Source organism: Brachyhypopomus gauderio, chromosome 17 (genome assembly GCF_052324685.1).
Source record: "Brachyhypopomus gauderio isolate BG-103 chromosome 17, BGAUD_0.2, whole genome shotgun sequence".
NCBI classification, from domain to species: Eukaryota; Metazoa; Chordata; class Actinopteri; order Gymnotiformes; family Hypopomidae; genus Brachyhypopomus; species Brachyhypopomus gauderio.
This window is the reverse complement of record NC_135227.1, coordinates 3113948-3128826: the sequence shown is the minus strand read 5'-3', so window position 1 is coordinate 3128826 and position 14879 is coordinate 3113948. Positions and strand designations below refer to the sequence as shown.

Sequence of the window (14879 nt, the reverse complement as noted above, 5' to 3'; positions counted from 1 at the left end):
CTGAAGGTAGCGGAGCTCTCCGATGCTAATACGCTGCTCTACACTCCTGTCACGCCTCCTTGAGCTCTTTAATGCTTCAACGTCTCTCTGGTTGGCTGGGCCCATATGTCACTCAAACAGAGAAGGCGTGTTCTGGCAGCAGGCCGGCAGGCAGTGGGCCATGTCTGCTGGATGCTAAAATTATAAAAACACTGTCTCTGCTCATTGGGCCGTTTGAATTACAAGCACGTCGACCTGCACAATCATGGTAAACACACTGGGGCAGCCGCGCCTCGGTGCGGACGCACGTGACCGAGCCTTTCTGTCGCTCTCTTGTGTGGTAGAACTGGAGACGTTGGTCGAGACGTGCTCACCAGCAGGGACTTCCCGCTCCCTGTCTTCACCACAGTGCTTGTGTCCTGCGTCCACACTGTCCTGTGCTTTGTGAATCAGTTTGGGTCGAAAATGTTTCCATCGTCTGTTTATGTGTCCTGTACAGAATTTGCACCTGATTAGTGAAGTGAGATTGCATTTGGATTTGATACGCTTGGAGGGTCAAGCGATCGAACTCTTAATATGACTGTAATACAAGCATTGGTGCCGGGATCACACAGTACTGGTACCGAGATGACGTCGTACTAGTACCTGTGCCGGGATGATGTAGCACTGGCGTCATACTAGGTCTATGCAGTCCTTTGTCTTCAAAAGACATTGCTCCATGCTAATGCAACATGACAAGGAGTAATATGAAATGTGAATGCAAAACTTATTTCTGTAAAGATCAATTATCATCTATTTTTAGAATTTAACATGTAACTATTAATGTGGGTCTAAACCTTATCTCCATATTTTTATATTTGCATTAAAAATGTTCACTTTCTTTTTCTCTTTTCTTTTTTTGCCAGCCTTGGCAGTTTTTCCTACAGACACTTACTCTCCATCTCTCTCTCTCTCTCTCTCTCTCTCTCTCTCTCTCTCTCTCTCTCTCTCTCTCTCTCTCTCTCTTCCTGTGTGTGTTTGTGCTGGGAATCAGTGCTGCAACTGAAAGCAAGCAGACCAACAAGTGTCTCATTAGGCTGAGGAGATGCTGTGGAATCTGATGACTTGGCACTGGGGTTAATAGCCTAACCCGGCTCGTGCCAGCAGGCACGCGCCATTCATTACACCGCACGGCCGACCACCACTGCCCATCACCACGTACAATAGCCCTCATTCATTAAAGGAATCGAAAAATCATTATATTAAAGCACGCGCCATGATCGCACATCTGATATGTCGGCCTTTCACGCTTTTAGAGTTGGCCATACATTCGCCTGCGGCTCGCCTCGATTGCTCGAGTTAAATTGGACCGCGGGAGAAATAATAGCGCTCTTTAATCCTGTCATTTCATCAGTCGCGTGCAGTATTAGATCAAAACATTATTGTTGGGCATAAGCAGGAGCATATGGAAGTGCAGGTCAGATTATCGACTGCCTAATGTATGTGTGCCAATGCACAAATATACTTGCAAACGCTTGGAAACGAATCTGACCGCGTGGTGGCTAACCTATCTGCGGTTTCTCAGTTATTTCATCCTTAAAATAATCCTCGGTGCTGTTGTGGCTTGGAAGGCTCAAACGAGACAGGAGCCGGCCTTAAATCAACTGTAACAGGCTTGGTTGAGCAAGGCTTTACACTCGGTCCAGCCGCGCTCCTCTGCCTCATCTAATGAATTGCCGGGCGCTTTTTATTGGGCCAGAACGCTGAACTAGAGTAAAGAAGAACTTGGGAAGAAGTTTCTCCCATCCACCAGGTCCGAGCTCATGTCCTCGCCTGGGTGGAGCGTGTGTTCGCCCCGCACAGACCTGGGGGGGGAGGGCTGGCCGGCAGCTGCTCGTTAGGAGCTGGGTGGGGGGGTTATTATGGGAAGCATCGCGGTCCCAGCTGCAGACGAGGGCCGACGGGCCAAGGGAACATTCCCCAGACGGCGCGAGCGTTCTGGCTCCGCCCAAATGCTTCCCGCCCTGTCCCGGAGCGCTCGGGGGCAGTTCTCATTGGCTGGCTGCTCTCCGCGAGCCCTGCTCACGGGCTTGGCTGGGACGTCAGCTGTTGTTAATTGTTGTCGAGCTTTGTTGCATGACGGCGTCTGATGTTGCTGGTGGGAAACACTTGCTAATTGAAGCGCTACACGTCAGGATTATCTTCCTGGAAGGGCTTCTCTGATTTGTGTACCTACGCACGACTGTATTTGCTGATTTGTAGAGCTGGATGGAATTCTTTAGTGATGAATGTAGTCTGTTACTAAAAACAACAATGACACCATTAACAGCTACAGTAAAAGCTTGTTAGTAAGAACATGGACGTAATTTTGATTTCAAAAGTGGGGGGGACATGGATTCGTCGCTATTTAAATATTTGGTTTTAACCGTAAAAACTGGGGGGGGACCAAAACCAGCTTTTGAAAAAGTGGGGGGGACATGTCCCCCGCGTCCCCCCCCAAAATTACGTCCGTGAGTAAGAACATGCAAATGTTGAAAGGTGTTCACTGCCACAATGTTGGGTAGCTAACACCCCCCCCCCCCCCCACCTTAACATTTTGCTAAGCCTTATTACCACAGCAGCATTATTGTGTCTTTGTGCGGTATGATAGAAACAAATGATCCCACTGCAACTGTTTGATGTATATTGTAGTAGTGACGTATTTAAAAAACACACCGTGTGATGTGGTTAGAAACTGACCTATATTGTTTTGAACCAAATTCATTATGCTTGTTGGCTCACTCGAATCGTGTGATTTATCAGAACACCCACAGTCAACAGAACAGCTCATTACTCATTTGGAATGGAAATATGGCCATTTAAAGACAATAATCTATTGATATCCGTATATATCCATATCTTCATCTCTAATGGGTATTTACAGTATTAAAGCCCACTCATGTGTGACTCATGTTACAAGAAAATCTTCAAAGGAACGTTGTGGCGGCTGTGCTATCGTGTGATCGCAGGAATCCTGAGCTATCTCGTGGGTCTCTGACGGCGTCCCCCGTCTCTCCGCACAGGTACCTCCTCCGTTCGGCCAGCAGGGCGTGGGTGGATACTGCCCCCAGGGCCAGCCTCCGTTCTACAGCCAATCCCAGCCGCACCAGCAGCCCCTAAACCCCGCCCCCTACGCACACCCCCGCTCAGCTCCGCAACAGGTAAGCCCTCCCCCTCTCCCCGCTGAGCCGCGGACCCCCGGCGGCCGCCCGTGGGCCTACGGTTCTGATTAGTTGTCCTGGTTATTCACGAGTTCTATTCCTGGCGTTTCCTGCGTGACGGCACTGGTACACTGGTGCAGACCCGGGATAGCGCCGTACAACAGGCCCGTCGTCAGCGTGGCCAGAGGTTTGTTTTTAGGTGTTCTCAAGTGTGGGAAAATGCATTATTTTTTAATGGTTGTTTGGTGTTTGTTAGAGCTGGTGGTGTTTATACCCAGTTTATACCCAGTAGGATCACAGTGTTCATTTTGCCCTGTTTTTTGTGTGTGCATTTTAATTCAGCCTATTTATGCAAATTGGACATACCAAAACATTTCTTTTGTTTTCTTTTTATCTTTTCCCCCTAAAAGAAACGTAGTATGTTCAGGGGAAACGGGGCGTGTGGTGAAGGGGGGGGTGATGTGGGAAAAGCCGGTGTGGCCCAGCTGTGGGCCGACGAGAAGGCCATGTGTTTCTCATCGTCCGTGGCGCGGGAGGAATCTGTCTGTTGTAGCTGACCTCCACTCACAGATGGGGGGGGGGGTATTTGGGTGGTGCCAGGAGGGCCAGCGGCCTCGGAATCCTCACAGGGAGAGAGAAGGGCAGGAGGGGCAGGAGGTACAGGAGGTGCAGGAGGTACAGGAGGGGCAGGAGGGGCAGGAGGGGCAGGAGGGGCAGGAAGTACAGGAGGTACAGGAGGGGCAGGAGGTACAGGAGGGGCAGGAGGTACAGGAGGTACAGGAGGTGCAGGAGGTGCAGGAGGGGCAGGAGGTACAGGAGGGGCAGGAGGTGCCAAGCTTGCCAACGTGGAGGAGCACCCTGTGTGACCCCGCCCCTCCCCCTCAATGCGTGGGCACAGAAGAATTGGCTGTTGTGAAATCTGCAATGCCAACTCGAACAACCCCAACCGATCAACCCCCCCCCCCCCCTCATTTTTGTACGTTTGTATCCAAGTCTCTCCTTATTCCACAACACTGCTGGCTCTTTCTCGGCGCCGGACTCTGTGCTGAAGCGTTTCTCTCCTTCCTCCTCAAAGGGCGACTACATTAATCAAGCCTGCCTCTTTATCTCTCCGTTCCCTTTCTCACACCGCCTGCCCATACTTGGGGGCTGATGTAGGTCAGTTCGACTCTGGGCTATTTGTATTCCAGAATAGTAAATTATCCACAGGGGTCCTGAGTGGAGAGACAAACTTGACCTTTGTATAACACCTTGGACTGATCCTCTTTATTCAAATTGAGTGTGAGGTGTCGTGAGTGTTAAAACAATTGTGTTTGTCCTTTTTCTAAGCTGAAAGAGGTGAATTATAGTGACTTCAGACTTCAGCCTGATATTCTTGTCTTTTTCTTTTTGTTTTTTGGAACAAAACTGTGCTATCTGCAGTGCCCCTGCGTGTCAGATGCTTGGTGTGGTTTAAATGCTACTTTTATTAAGCTGAGCCTTTTTTGAGTGAACTTTAAAAAGTCATCTCTTTATGATTTTGACAGTATGACTCCCAATTTACAGGCCCCCTCTATCTCCATTAGGCCAGGATATGGGACATCGTTCACTCGATCGTTCAGTTCAGCAACTCCTCGGCTTTTGTATTTGCCAGCAAATTGAAGGCTCAATTGGAGTGAGGACAGTTTTACTTCACAATCACATCAAGTTTAATGACGGAGGTGTTATATCTGACAGTCTTTCAGTCGCCCTGTTCTTCTCTCTCTCTCTTTCTCCATTTTTTTCGGTCACACACTGCAGGAGACGCCTGATTGTGAGATGTGGATATATTGACATGCACTGGAGGGTTATGGATCAGTTTGAGTAGCTTTATGACAACTGCCAAGGTCCTGCTATAAATCAGATCAGGTGGAATGTTCTCGTCCCGTTTCTAACTCTAAAACCCCAGCACTCGCGCTTAAGTACATCTGCAGGGCCAGAGCATCTTCTTGTAATCCTTTAATATGAGGTTACTTTATGTCCGGTGATTGTACACGGCCGTCGTCAGCTAACGCAGATGGTGCAGCTTATGTCGCGTCTCTTTTCAGTGTGTGCATTGTGGGTAATTTCGCAAAGTGGCACGGAGATTCCGAACAGCTGGTCGTCCCACCGACACGCAGGAACGAGTGCTGCTGAGAACTGAGGAACTTCCTTGTGGATCTTCTCCCAGCAGCGGGCTTGCCGACGCGCTAACCTTTCCTCAACGGCTTTTCATCCACAGACTAGCTCTTAGCGGACGCTGATATGGAATGGGGCCTCTTTCTTTTCTGTTCCGTTCGGCCAGATTAGACAGGAGGTTGGAACCTGCCTGGGCCGCGAGGAGGGAGCTTTTCTCCAAAGAGCTGCCGGCCTCTGTGAAGACTCTCTGCTTTTAGCCTGACCTTTCTTTATCTTCGTGCCAAGCTGCTCGTGCGAATTGAGAGCCGGGTACAGGTTTATTTCTGAGGCCACTCTTATCTCGGCTGTGAAGCTCCAAGCTCAGAGAAACCGTTCCAGTTTGAGGATTTGATTTCCTCTGTCCTCTGTCTCCACGTTGACTTGTGTGTTTTTTTTTTAGCTCCGGCGTACACTCATGGTCATGGGCCTGGCTAATTTCATTTTCATGAAAAAGTCAATTCATAATTTATCGTAATTGCTCGTGCAATCCATTTAATTACATAAATAGTTAATTTATAGTAAACGCGCTGCAATTATTATTCTGTGATGCTGTTTTAACAGTGCATTTTATTTACATTAACTATCCATCTTCTTGTAGCTCCTTGTTTTAATATTAGTGCTCAATTTAATTAGATGCTTTTTTTCTACCATCTGCTTTCTGAAGTCTCCAGGCTGTGGTATCCATATAAGTTCCTCTCCCTTTTATCTGCTGCAGTGTAAAGCCCAGAGACCACCCCCCCTTCCCCGCCCCCTTTCGTGATTGACATGCCGATGGCCTCCTCCGCCCTTCCTGCGCTATTCTCCGCAGTGCCGAGCGGACAGGAAAGGGAAGTGAACGATACCCGGCGGCAGGAAGACGCAGACGTGGCTTTCTTCCTCGGTTAAGGTAGCCGGACGCGTGCGGCGGGCGCGCGTGCCGTCCGAGCACGCCCCTCCTCCGTGCTACGGCACGTGCCCGACTTCACAAAGTGACTTTGCGTCTGCGCTCGGGGTGCGATCTGAGCGGCGCGGTGTCCTATCACAGACGCACCGTGACATCAGGCAGCCGTCGCCGCTTTGAGAGTGTCCTTACTTTTTCCTTCGCTCGACGCTCAAGCTGTCGGCGCTCAGACAAACAAAGAGTCCTCGGGAACGAGAAGTGTTGCATCAGCTCGAAAATAATCAGTGGGCCTCAAAGAGATGTGACAGCCTTTAGGGTTTTTTTTTCCCTTGTTTTGCTTTTTTTGGGGAGGGTTTGTTTGTCTCCCCCCCCCCCCCCCCCCCCCGATTGTCAGGTAGGCCTCCGTGAGAAGTGTTCTTTTATTGTATTTGTGGCAGCCACGAGCTTGAGCAACTTTTCATTAAGATTGTTCTTGAAGCGTTCAAGGTTGGAGCTGATTTTCGATGCGTTTGGCTTGCAGGTTTATGTACGTTGTTTTGCTCTGTGTCAGATGTGGTGAAGCATGCCAATCCTGTGATATCACCTCTCATGAGGTCTTGTTTTAGGGCAGTTGGACTCACTCCGTATTCTGTAAGTACTACTACTTGCACCGGGGAACTTGTTTCATATACGTTTGTCTTTTTTTCAGTGATTTCTGGTAAATCAAATAAGTGTATTCTGTCACTTGTCAAAGTGAATGGAAACACAGCAGAGTTCACCTCAGTCCAACCTACACACCCAGGTTTACTCCCTGTGGTCAGGAGAACATATGAGGGATGACCATGTCCATCCTGACCTAATGGCAGACAGAGACCTGATGTCATGTAACACATCATCATCATCAAAGAAGTGCGTGATGTGGGATTCATTCGATGCAGTCATAACACACCCTAAACAAATCAGACTGTTCTTTAACACTGAACTGCACATGTTTCTGTCCAATTTATATCATGCGGACGATAACTGACTGACAGAAGAAGAAATACTGTTAGCCTGTTAGAAGAAATACTGCTGTATCTTCTGTGAAGTGTGTTAACGGTCATTTTTCATACACTCAGTGTTCAGATGAACACAACTGCTTTGCCTTGGAATACTAAGCTTATTGGATCCCTTGGTAATAATGCGTGAAAAAGAAGAGACTTCATAACTTCCAGCAGTTGCTGTTAAAATGAGCTTCAGACCTGAAGTCTTGTCTCTGCCATAGTCAAACGCATGACATGATGAAGAATAAAAGGCCTGGCGTCATGGACTCCATCAAATGAGGGGAGATTTTACATCAAAATCTTTCTGCGTCTGCTAGGAGACTAAGACTGGGGTGTGGATGGAGCCTTTAGCAGGCAAATAATCTAAAACACACCCTCAAATGCCTGCAGAGATGCTTGAGTGACCAAAGAGTCACTTTCCCAGGAGCCAGCACCAACCCCTGAACTACAACCCACTGGAGACCTCTGTGGAGCGGATGAGGAGAGTCCACAAGTGAAGGCCAAAGACACTGAAGGGTCAGAAGAGATTTAGTGTGAAAGGTTCCGTCTCGGATTTAAATTTGTGGTCTTGCCTCATCTAGCATGATACAGGAAGTGTCAGTGCTGTTCTCTTTGTAAAAAAAAAAAGATGTATGAGCTTTGAAATGCTGGGGGACAAATAAATATGACACCTGCTTTTTAGAAAGTACGTTTTTTTTGGTCTTTGAATAAATTTTTTTCTATGTTTTATAGGAAAATAATGACTTTATTTCTGACTTGTCTTCATTTACGTCATTAAAACTGAAGATTGACGTAGTTCTGTGTGTGTGAGAGACTGTGTTACACATAACTGATGTATTTCAAATCATCAAATTTTTACTGGTACTAACTGAAGCACACAAGCCCTACTTATGTTTACATACTGACACTATTATCCAGATAAACTTACATATTTGACCAGTATGACAGTAGACTTAATCTCTGGGAAGCAAGCCCAAGACTTTGGCTTTATAAACAGGACGTGTTGTCTGCTCCGACATAGAGGTTACAGGATCTGAGGCAGCACATGATTAAAGCAGGAAGCCATCTTGTGAAGTATGAATCCCTACTGCTGCTCCATTGTCATCTGCAAAAATGCAGTGTGTACTGAACCTCTTCTCCTCAGGTGTAATTCAGTGTGTAGTGAACTTCCTCTCCTCAAGTGTAATTCAGTGTGTAGTGAACCTCTTCTCCTCAGGTGTAATTCAGTGTGTAGTGAACTTCCTCTTCTCAGGTGTAATTCAGTGTGTAGTGAACTTCCTCTCCTCAGGTGTGATTCAGTGTGTAGTGAACTTCCTCTTCTCAGGTGTAATTCAGTGTGTAGTGAACTTCCTCTTCTCAGGTGTAATTCAGTGTGTAGTGAACTTCCTCTCCTCAGGTCTGATTCAGTGTGTAGTGAACCTCCTCTCCTCAAGTGTAATTCAGTGTGTAGTGAATCTCCTCTACTCAGGTGTAATTCAGTGTGTAGTGAACCTCCTCTACTCAGGTATAATTCAGTGTGTAGTGAACCTCCTCTCCTCAAGTGTAATTCAGTGTGTAGTGAACCTCCTCTACTCAGCTGTGATTCAGTGTGTAGTGAACCTCCTCTCCTCAAGTGTAATTCAGTGTGTAGTGAACCTCCTCTCCTCAAGTGTAATTCAGTGTGTAGTGAACCTCCTCTACTCAGGTGTGATTCAGTGTGTAGTGAACCTCCTCTACTCAGGTGTAATTCAGTATGTAGTGAACCTCCTCTACTCAGGTGTGATTCAGTGTGTAGTGAACCTCCTCTCCTCAAGTGTAATTCAGTGTGTAGTGAACCTCCTCTACTCAGGTGTGATTCAGTGTGTAGTGAACCTCCTCTACTCAGGTGTGATTCAGTGTGTAGTGAACCTCCTCCCCTCAGGTGTGATTCAGTGTGTAGTGAACCTCCTCTACTCAGGTGTGATTCAGTGTGTAGTGAACCTCCTCTCCTCAAGTGTAATTCAGTGTGTAGTGAACCTCCTCTACTCAGGTGTAATTCAGTATGTAGTGAACCTCCTCTACTCAGGTGTGATTCAGTGTGTAGTGAACCTCCTCTACTCAGGTGTGATTCAGTGTGTAGTGAACCTCCTCTCCTCAAGTGTAATTCAGTGTGTAGTGAACCTCCTCTACTCAGGTGTAATTCAGTATGTAGTGAACCTCCTCTACTCAGGTGTGATTCAGTGTGTAGTGAACCTCCTCTACTCAGGTGTGATTCAGTGTGTAGTGAACCTCCTCTCCTCAAGTGTAATTCAGTGTGTAGTGAACCTCCTCTACTCATGTGTGATTCAGTGTGTAGTGAACCTCCTCTACTCAGGTGTGATTCAGTGTGTAGTGAACCTCCTCCCCTCAGGTGTGATTCAGTGTGTAGTGAACCTCCTCTACTCAGGTGTGATTCAGTATGTAGTGAACCTCCTCTACTCAGGTGTAATTCAGTAGTGAACCTCCTCTACTCAGGTGTGATTCAGTGTGTAGTGAACCTCCTCTCCTCAAGTGTAATTCAGTATGTAGTGAACCTCCTCCACTCAGGTGTGATTCAGTGTGTAGTGAACCTCCTCCACTCAGGTGTGATTCAGTGTGTAGTGAACCTCCTCTACTCAGGTGTGATTCAGTGTGTAGTGAACCTCCTCTACTCAGGTGTGATTCAGTGTGTAGTGAACCTCCTCTACTCAGGTGTGATTCAGTGTGTAGTGAACCTCCTCCCCTCAGGTGTGATTCAGTCTGTAGTGAACCTCCTCTACTCAGGTGTGATTCAGTATGTAGTGAGCCTCCTCTACTCAGGTGTAATTCAGTAGTGAACCTCCTCTCCTCAAGTGTAATTCAGTGTGTAGTGAACCTCCTCTACTCAGGTGTGATTCAGTGTGTAGTGAACCCCCTCTACTCAGGTGTGATTCAGTGTGTAGTGAACCCCCTCTACTCAGGTGTGATTCAGTATGTAGTGAACTTCCTCTCCTCAAGTGTAATTCAGTATGTAGTGAACCTCCTCTACTCAGGTGTGATTCAGTGTGTAGTGAACCTCCTCTACTCAGGTGTGATTCAGTGTAGTGAACCCCCTCTACTCAGGTGTGATTCAGTATGTAGTGAACCTCCTCTCCTCAGGTGTGATTCAGTGTAGTGAACCCCCTCTACTCAAGTGTAATTCAGTGTGTAGTGAACCTCCTCTACTTAGGTGTGATTCAGTGTGTAGTGAACCCCCTCTACTCAGGTGTAATTCATTGTGTAGTGAACCTCCTCTCCTCAGGTGTAATTCAGTGTGTATTGAGCTTCCTCTGCCATGGCGTGCACAGCTCTGTGCTTTTTCCTCCCTGTATTCAAACTGCACAAGGTTAATTAAAATGCTGTTGTCATGCCCTCCCCGCCCGGTTGCCCCGACCGCCCCGGCCTTCCCCGCGCCAGCGTTTTTTAACGGCGGCCCCACGGTAGCGTGGAGGAGGACGCTACCTCCCACTGAGCTAGCAGGGGCGGGGAGGCAGGGCCATACGAAGTTCAGTGCCATTAATTGGTCAGCATTTGAATATTAGCGAAGAACTTGCTTAATTAACGGGATAATAAAAGCATCCCCAGCTCGAGGTGGGGAGGTGGGGGGGGAGAGCACACAGGGTGGGCGGCTGCGTCAGGAAATAGAGGCCACGGCGTGCTGTGAGCTTGGCGCTAGGCGATAAGACGGATCTGTCCGTGTGAAAGGTCTGGGCACTGTAATTTGCGTGAGCTGCTTTTAATTGTCATAACCTTTTAAATGGCATAGTTTATCAGAGTCCTCTAAATGTCCTGCCACACTTCAATGCGACATGGTCCACAGTCACGGGTGCTTTGCACTGATTGGCTGGTTAAAATATTGAAGTGAAGAGACTGATGGAAAGCAAACATTCGGTGTTCTTTTCCTCGTTTTTTTTTTTTTTCGGTTTCAGCTTTTTTGTGTCACCACAAAACTGCCACCTGCTAATTGCTGTGTGAGTTTACACGTGGATGAACTCCACCTTTAGAGGCGTGGTTACTGGTTGTGTGAGTTTACACGTGGATGAACTCCACCTTTAGAGGCGTGGTTACTGGTTGTGTGAGTTTACACGTGGATGAACTCCACCTTTAGAGGCGTGGTTACTGGTTGTGTGAGTTTACACGTGGATGAACTCCACCTTTAGAGGCGTGGTTACTGGTTGTGTGAGTTTACACGTGGATGAACTCCACCTTTAGAGGCGTGGTTACTGGTTGTGTGAGTTTACATGTAAAACAACTCCACCTTTAGAGGCGTGGTTACTGGTTGTGTGAGTTTACATGTGAATGAACTCCACCTTTAGAGGCGTGGTTACTGGTTGTGTGAGTTTACATGTGAAACAACTCCACCTTTAGAGGCGTGGTTACTGGTTGTGTGAGTTTACATGTGAATGAACTCCACCTTTAGAGGCGTGGTTACTGGTTGTGTCATGGACGTAGTTTTGATTTCATAAGTGGGGGGGACACAACCTGGGGTGGCGAACTGTTGAGCGGGGGGGGGGGGGGGGGGGGAGCTCGGAGCTGCATGATCCTAGTGCTAGATTTGTCGCTATTTGGATATTGTTTTTTTAACCGTTAAAAAGTGGGGGGGACATGACTTCGTCGCTACTTAAATATTTGGTAGCGCTCCGCTCCATGTTCAACCCCCTGGGGCCTCATTTAGGAAATGTTAGCTGAATGGGCCCTAAATTTTCTTCTGTAAGCTAGCAGGGTGTTCAGGCGTGCCAGAATTAGGATTATCAAAGATTATTGTGTTCCCGCTTTCTCGTCTTGTGCAAGTGTGCTGTGTTGCGGAGGAAGCGGCTCCGGTGGGGAAAGTTGTGATGAATGTGCCCCTTTATGGGTAATTATTCATAATGTGATCTCCTGTGGTGAATGTCACGACCACCAGACGAGCCGCGCAGGAGCGGATTACGGTGACCAGAGCGGAAGGCGAGCGTGGCTGTGTCCGAATTTCACGCACCGAGGGTGAAAAGGGCCTGTCTGTTGTTGCTTCTTTATCAGATGTGCTTTCTGTGTGTGTGGGTGTGTGTGTGTGTGTGTGTTTGTGTTGGGGGGGAGGGGGGGGTAGTCTCCGATATGATGATGTTATATTATTCCAATCCGGCTCTGGCCTCTAGTCAGAAGGTGTGTGTTATCTCCGGGGGAAGCTGGCCGATGCATTGTAGCTGCATTGTGTGAAAGGTCAGGGGGATTGTTCGACTAAGAATCCAATCTGGGAGACATTGTATTGGAACATGGGCAGTACAGATGTAGCCATTAAGGTGACCCCAAGGAGCGCAGACATTTGCTCGTCAGAGCCGGAGTAAGAGGAATACTGGTGAAGGAGGTCAGGACCACCTGCCGTTAGCGCAGATACACTCCTGTTAAGTGATCAGCGGAGGCTTTTTAGATGCACCTGCACTACTCTGTGTCTTTATTTTGCATAATAGCGGCAAGATTTTAACAGTACCTTTTTTTTGTTACTTTATTATGTATATGTGTAGGCTACGTTCGTATGGGAATGCCAATGGGAAGATCAACACCGCGCATAAAGCCTGCACTGTGCGTTCAGTGTACAATTTGCATATAAAGTCAGGGAAGCTTTTGCTAGTTGCTCTCTGCCCTTTTTTAAGCAGAGGCAGGTTATGTTGAGGCTGATCAGATGTGTCACTTCATATTCTGAAGTGTTCGATTCCCAGCCCCGCCGACTTAATAAGTCACGCCAATTTTTTCTCGTGGCGTATCCTCTCGACGGCCCCTAATATTGTGCAACTCTCTGATTGCTTTAATTATAAAAGCCCAGTTTGAAGTGCCATTGTTGTCTGGGCTAATGACACCCAGGGAGCTGGAATATGAATGGATCTCGCCTCCCTCCTCTGTCCTGCTCGTCTGCTGTCTCCCTCTGCCGCTCTAATGTCGAGGCTTTATTCTACTCAGACGCGTGTTTGTATTTTTAAACTCACCCCCCCTCCTGCTCTTAAATGCAAAAGGCTCTAAAAATACGGCGTTTGATAGGGGCGCGGGAGCTCTGAATGCCAGATGAGAGGCGGCGCGGCTGCGTGTCGTTCGCCGCGTGCCGGCTTTGTCGCGGCCGCCCGCCGCACGAGCTCCCTCCGCTCCGGCGCCTTTCATGTGCGGAGCGCCGCGCTCGTCTCTCCTCGCGCTCTCTCCGACCTCTGCGTGCACGCACGTGCGCGCGAGCGTGCACCAGACGCGCGTGTGTGCGCCGAGGCCCCCTTGCAAACGAAAAACGACATCACAAAAAATCTAGGGTTAGTAAATAAACAGAGCGTGGCTGGCGCAGGGCGTTGCTCGCTGTAAATCAGAAATGACACTCCTGCAGGGCCCTCGCGGAGGCACGGGGCTTTTTAAAGACACGCAATTAAGCTTAATTTTTAATGAATATTAATGGAATTAGTGGCAGATTTGGCTGAGATCTGCATTCGAAGGTGTGGGAATGACTCATTTGGTAGTCATGAGGAGCCTGCCATAGGGCCATGAGAGAGAGAGAGAGAGAGAGAGAGAGAGAGAGAGAGAGAGAGAGAGAGAGAGAGAGAGAGAGAGATGAAGAAGAAATACAGGGAGTAAGGCCCCTGTCATTGATCCAGGCACTATATCCTTACAGCCAAGGAAAAATTATCAAGAGGAATCACTTTTCCCCTCATTTCACCCTTAATACCTTTATTAAAGTTTCTTCCACCTGTGAATGCTGGAAAATCACCCCAATGATAGAAACCTTACATAAGCTAATAGTCCTCTGCTGCTCTGCTCCATAGAGTTCACACTCTATCATTCTCTTTAGCTTTAACATTCTGTATAACCCAGTAGGGCTGTTTCAGAACGGCACTTTGATTGTTCTACATTATATGTGAGCATGCGTTACATGTGTTTCATCCACATTTATATAGCTGGTGTTGAATTTCATAAGTTGTTGGCATAATACTATTTATTAAAATATATTATTGATGAAAGCCAGGGTAGAGTTTTGGTAAACAGTGTCAGATTTGTGAAGCGTACCTCACATTTCTTCTAAAGAGGATGAAAGTAACATTTACAAACACTTCCTGGTGCTCTATGAATTCTTTATTTGAATATTTACATTTGGTGTGTTTAGAGAATTTGGTGTTCGATGGGGCTCTAGGACTTCACCTGTAGGCCAGAAAGACTACGACTGATTCAGCTTTAGTCTTTCAGTTTTTATAACAACATGCTGAGGGATCCACGCTGTTGTAGGGGACAGACGTTGTGTTTGTTGCCATATTGTATTAAAAACTAAAAACCTAAACAAAACAAGAATATTTCCACATTAATTGCAACTGCAAAATAGATTGGGTTTTCAGTAAGGCCAGCAGCATGAGGAGCAGAGACAGCAAACACAGCAAACACAGGAATCACAGAAAATGCAGAAATCACAGAAAATGCAGAAAACACAAGAAATGCAGGAAACACAGGAAACAGGAATCACAGCAAACACAGGAAACACAGCAAACACAAGAAACACAGGAAAGACAGGAAACAGAAAATGCAAACACAGGAAATGCAGGAAATTTAGGAAACACAGGAAATGCAGAAAACACAGGAAACAGGAATGACAGCAAACACAGGAACACACAGTCACAGTAGGTGACTGAGAGATTACAGCATGTGACTGCTGGA

General features: G+C 47.4%; 1 protein-coding gene across 1 annotated transcript in view; it reads left to right on the top strand.

Moving 5' to 3' along the window:
* Positions 1-14879, top strand: part of LOC143481137 (AT-rich interactive domain-containing protein 1B-like) — a 42641-nt gene that overhangs the window by 25933 nt on the left and 1829 nt on the right. The window contains exon 3 of the mRNA XM_076979078.1: positions 3021-3158. Coding sequence (XP_076835193.1) covers positions 3021-3158 — 138 coding nt within the window. The remainder of the gene's footprint in view (positions 1-3020; positions 3159-14879) is intronic.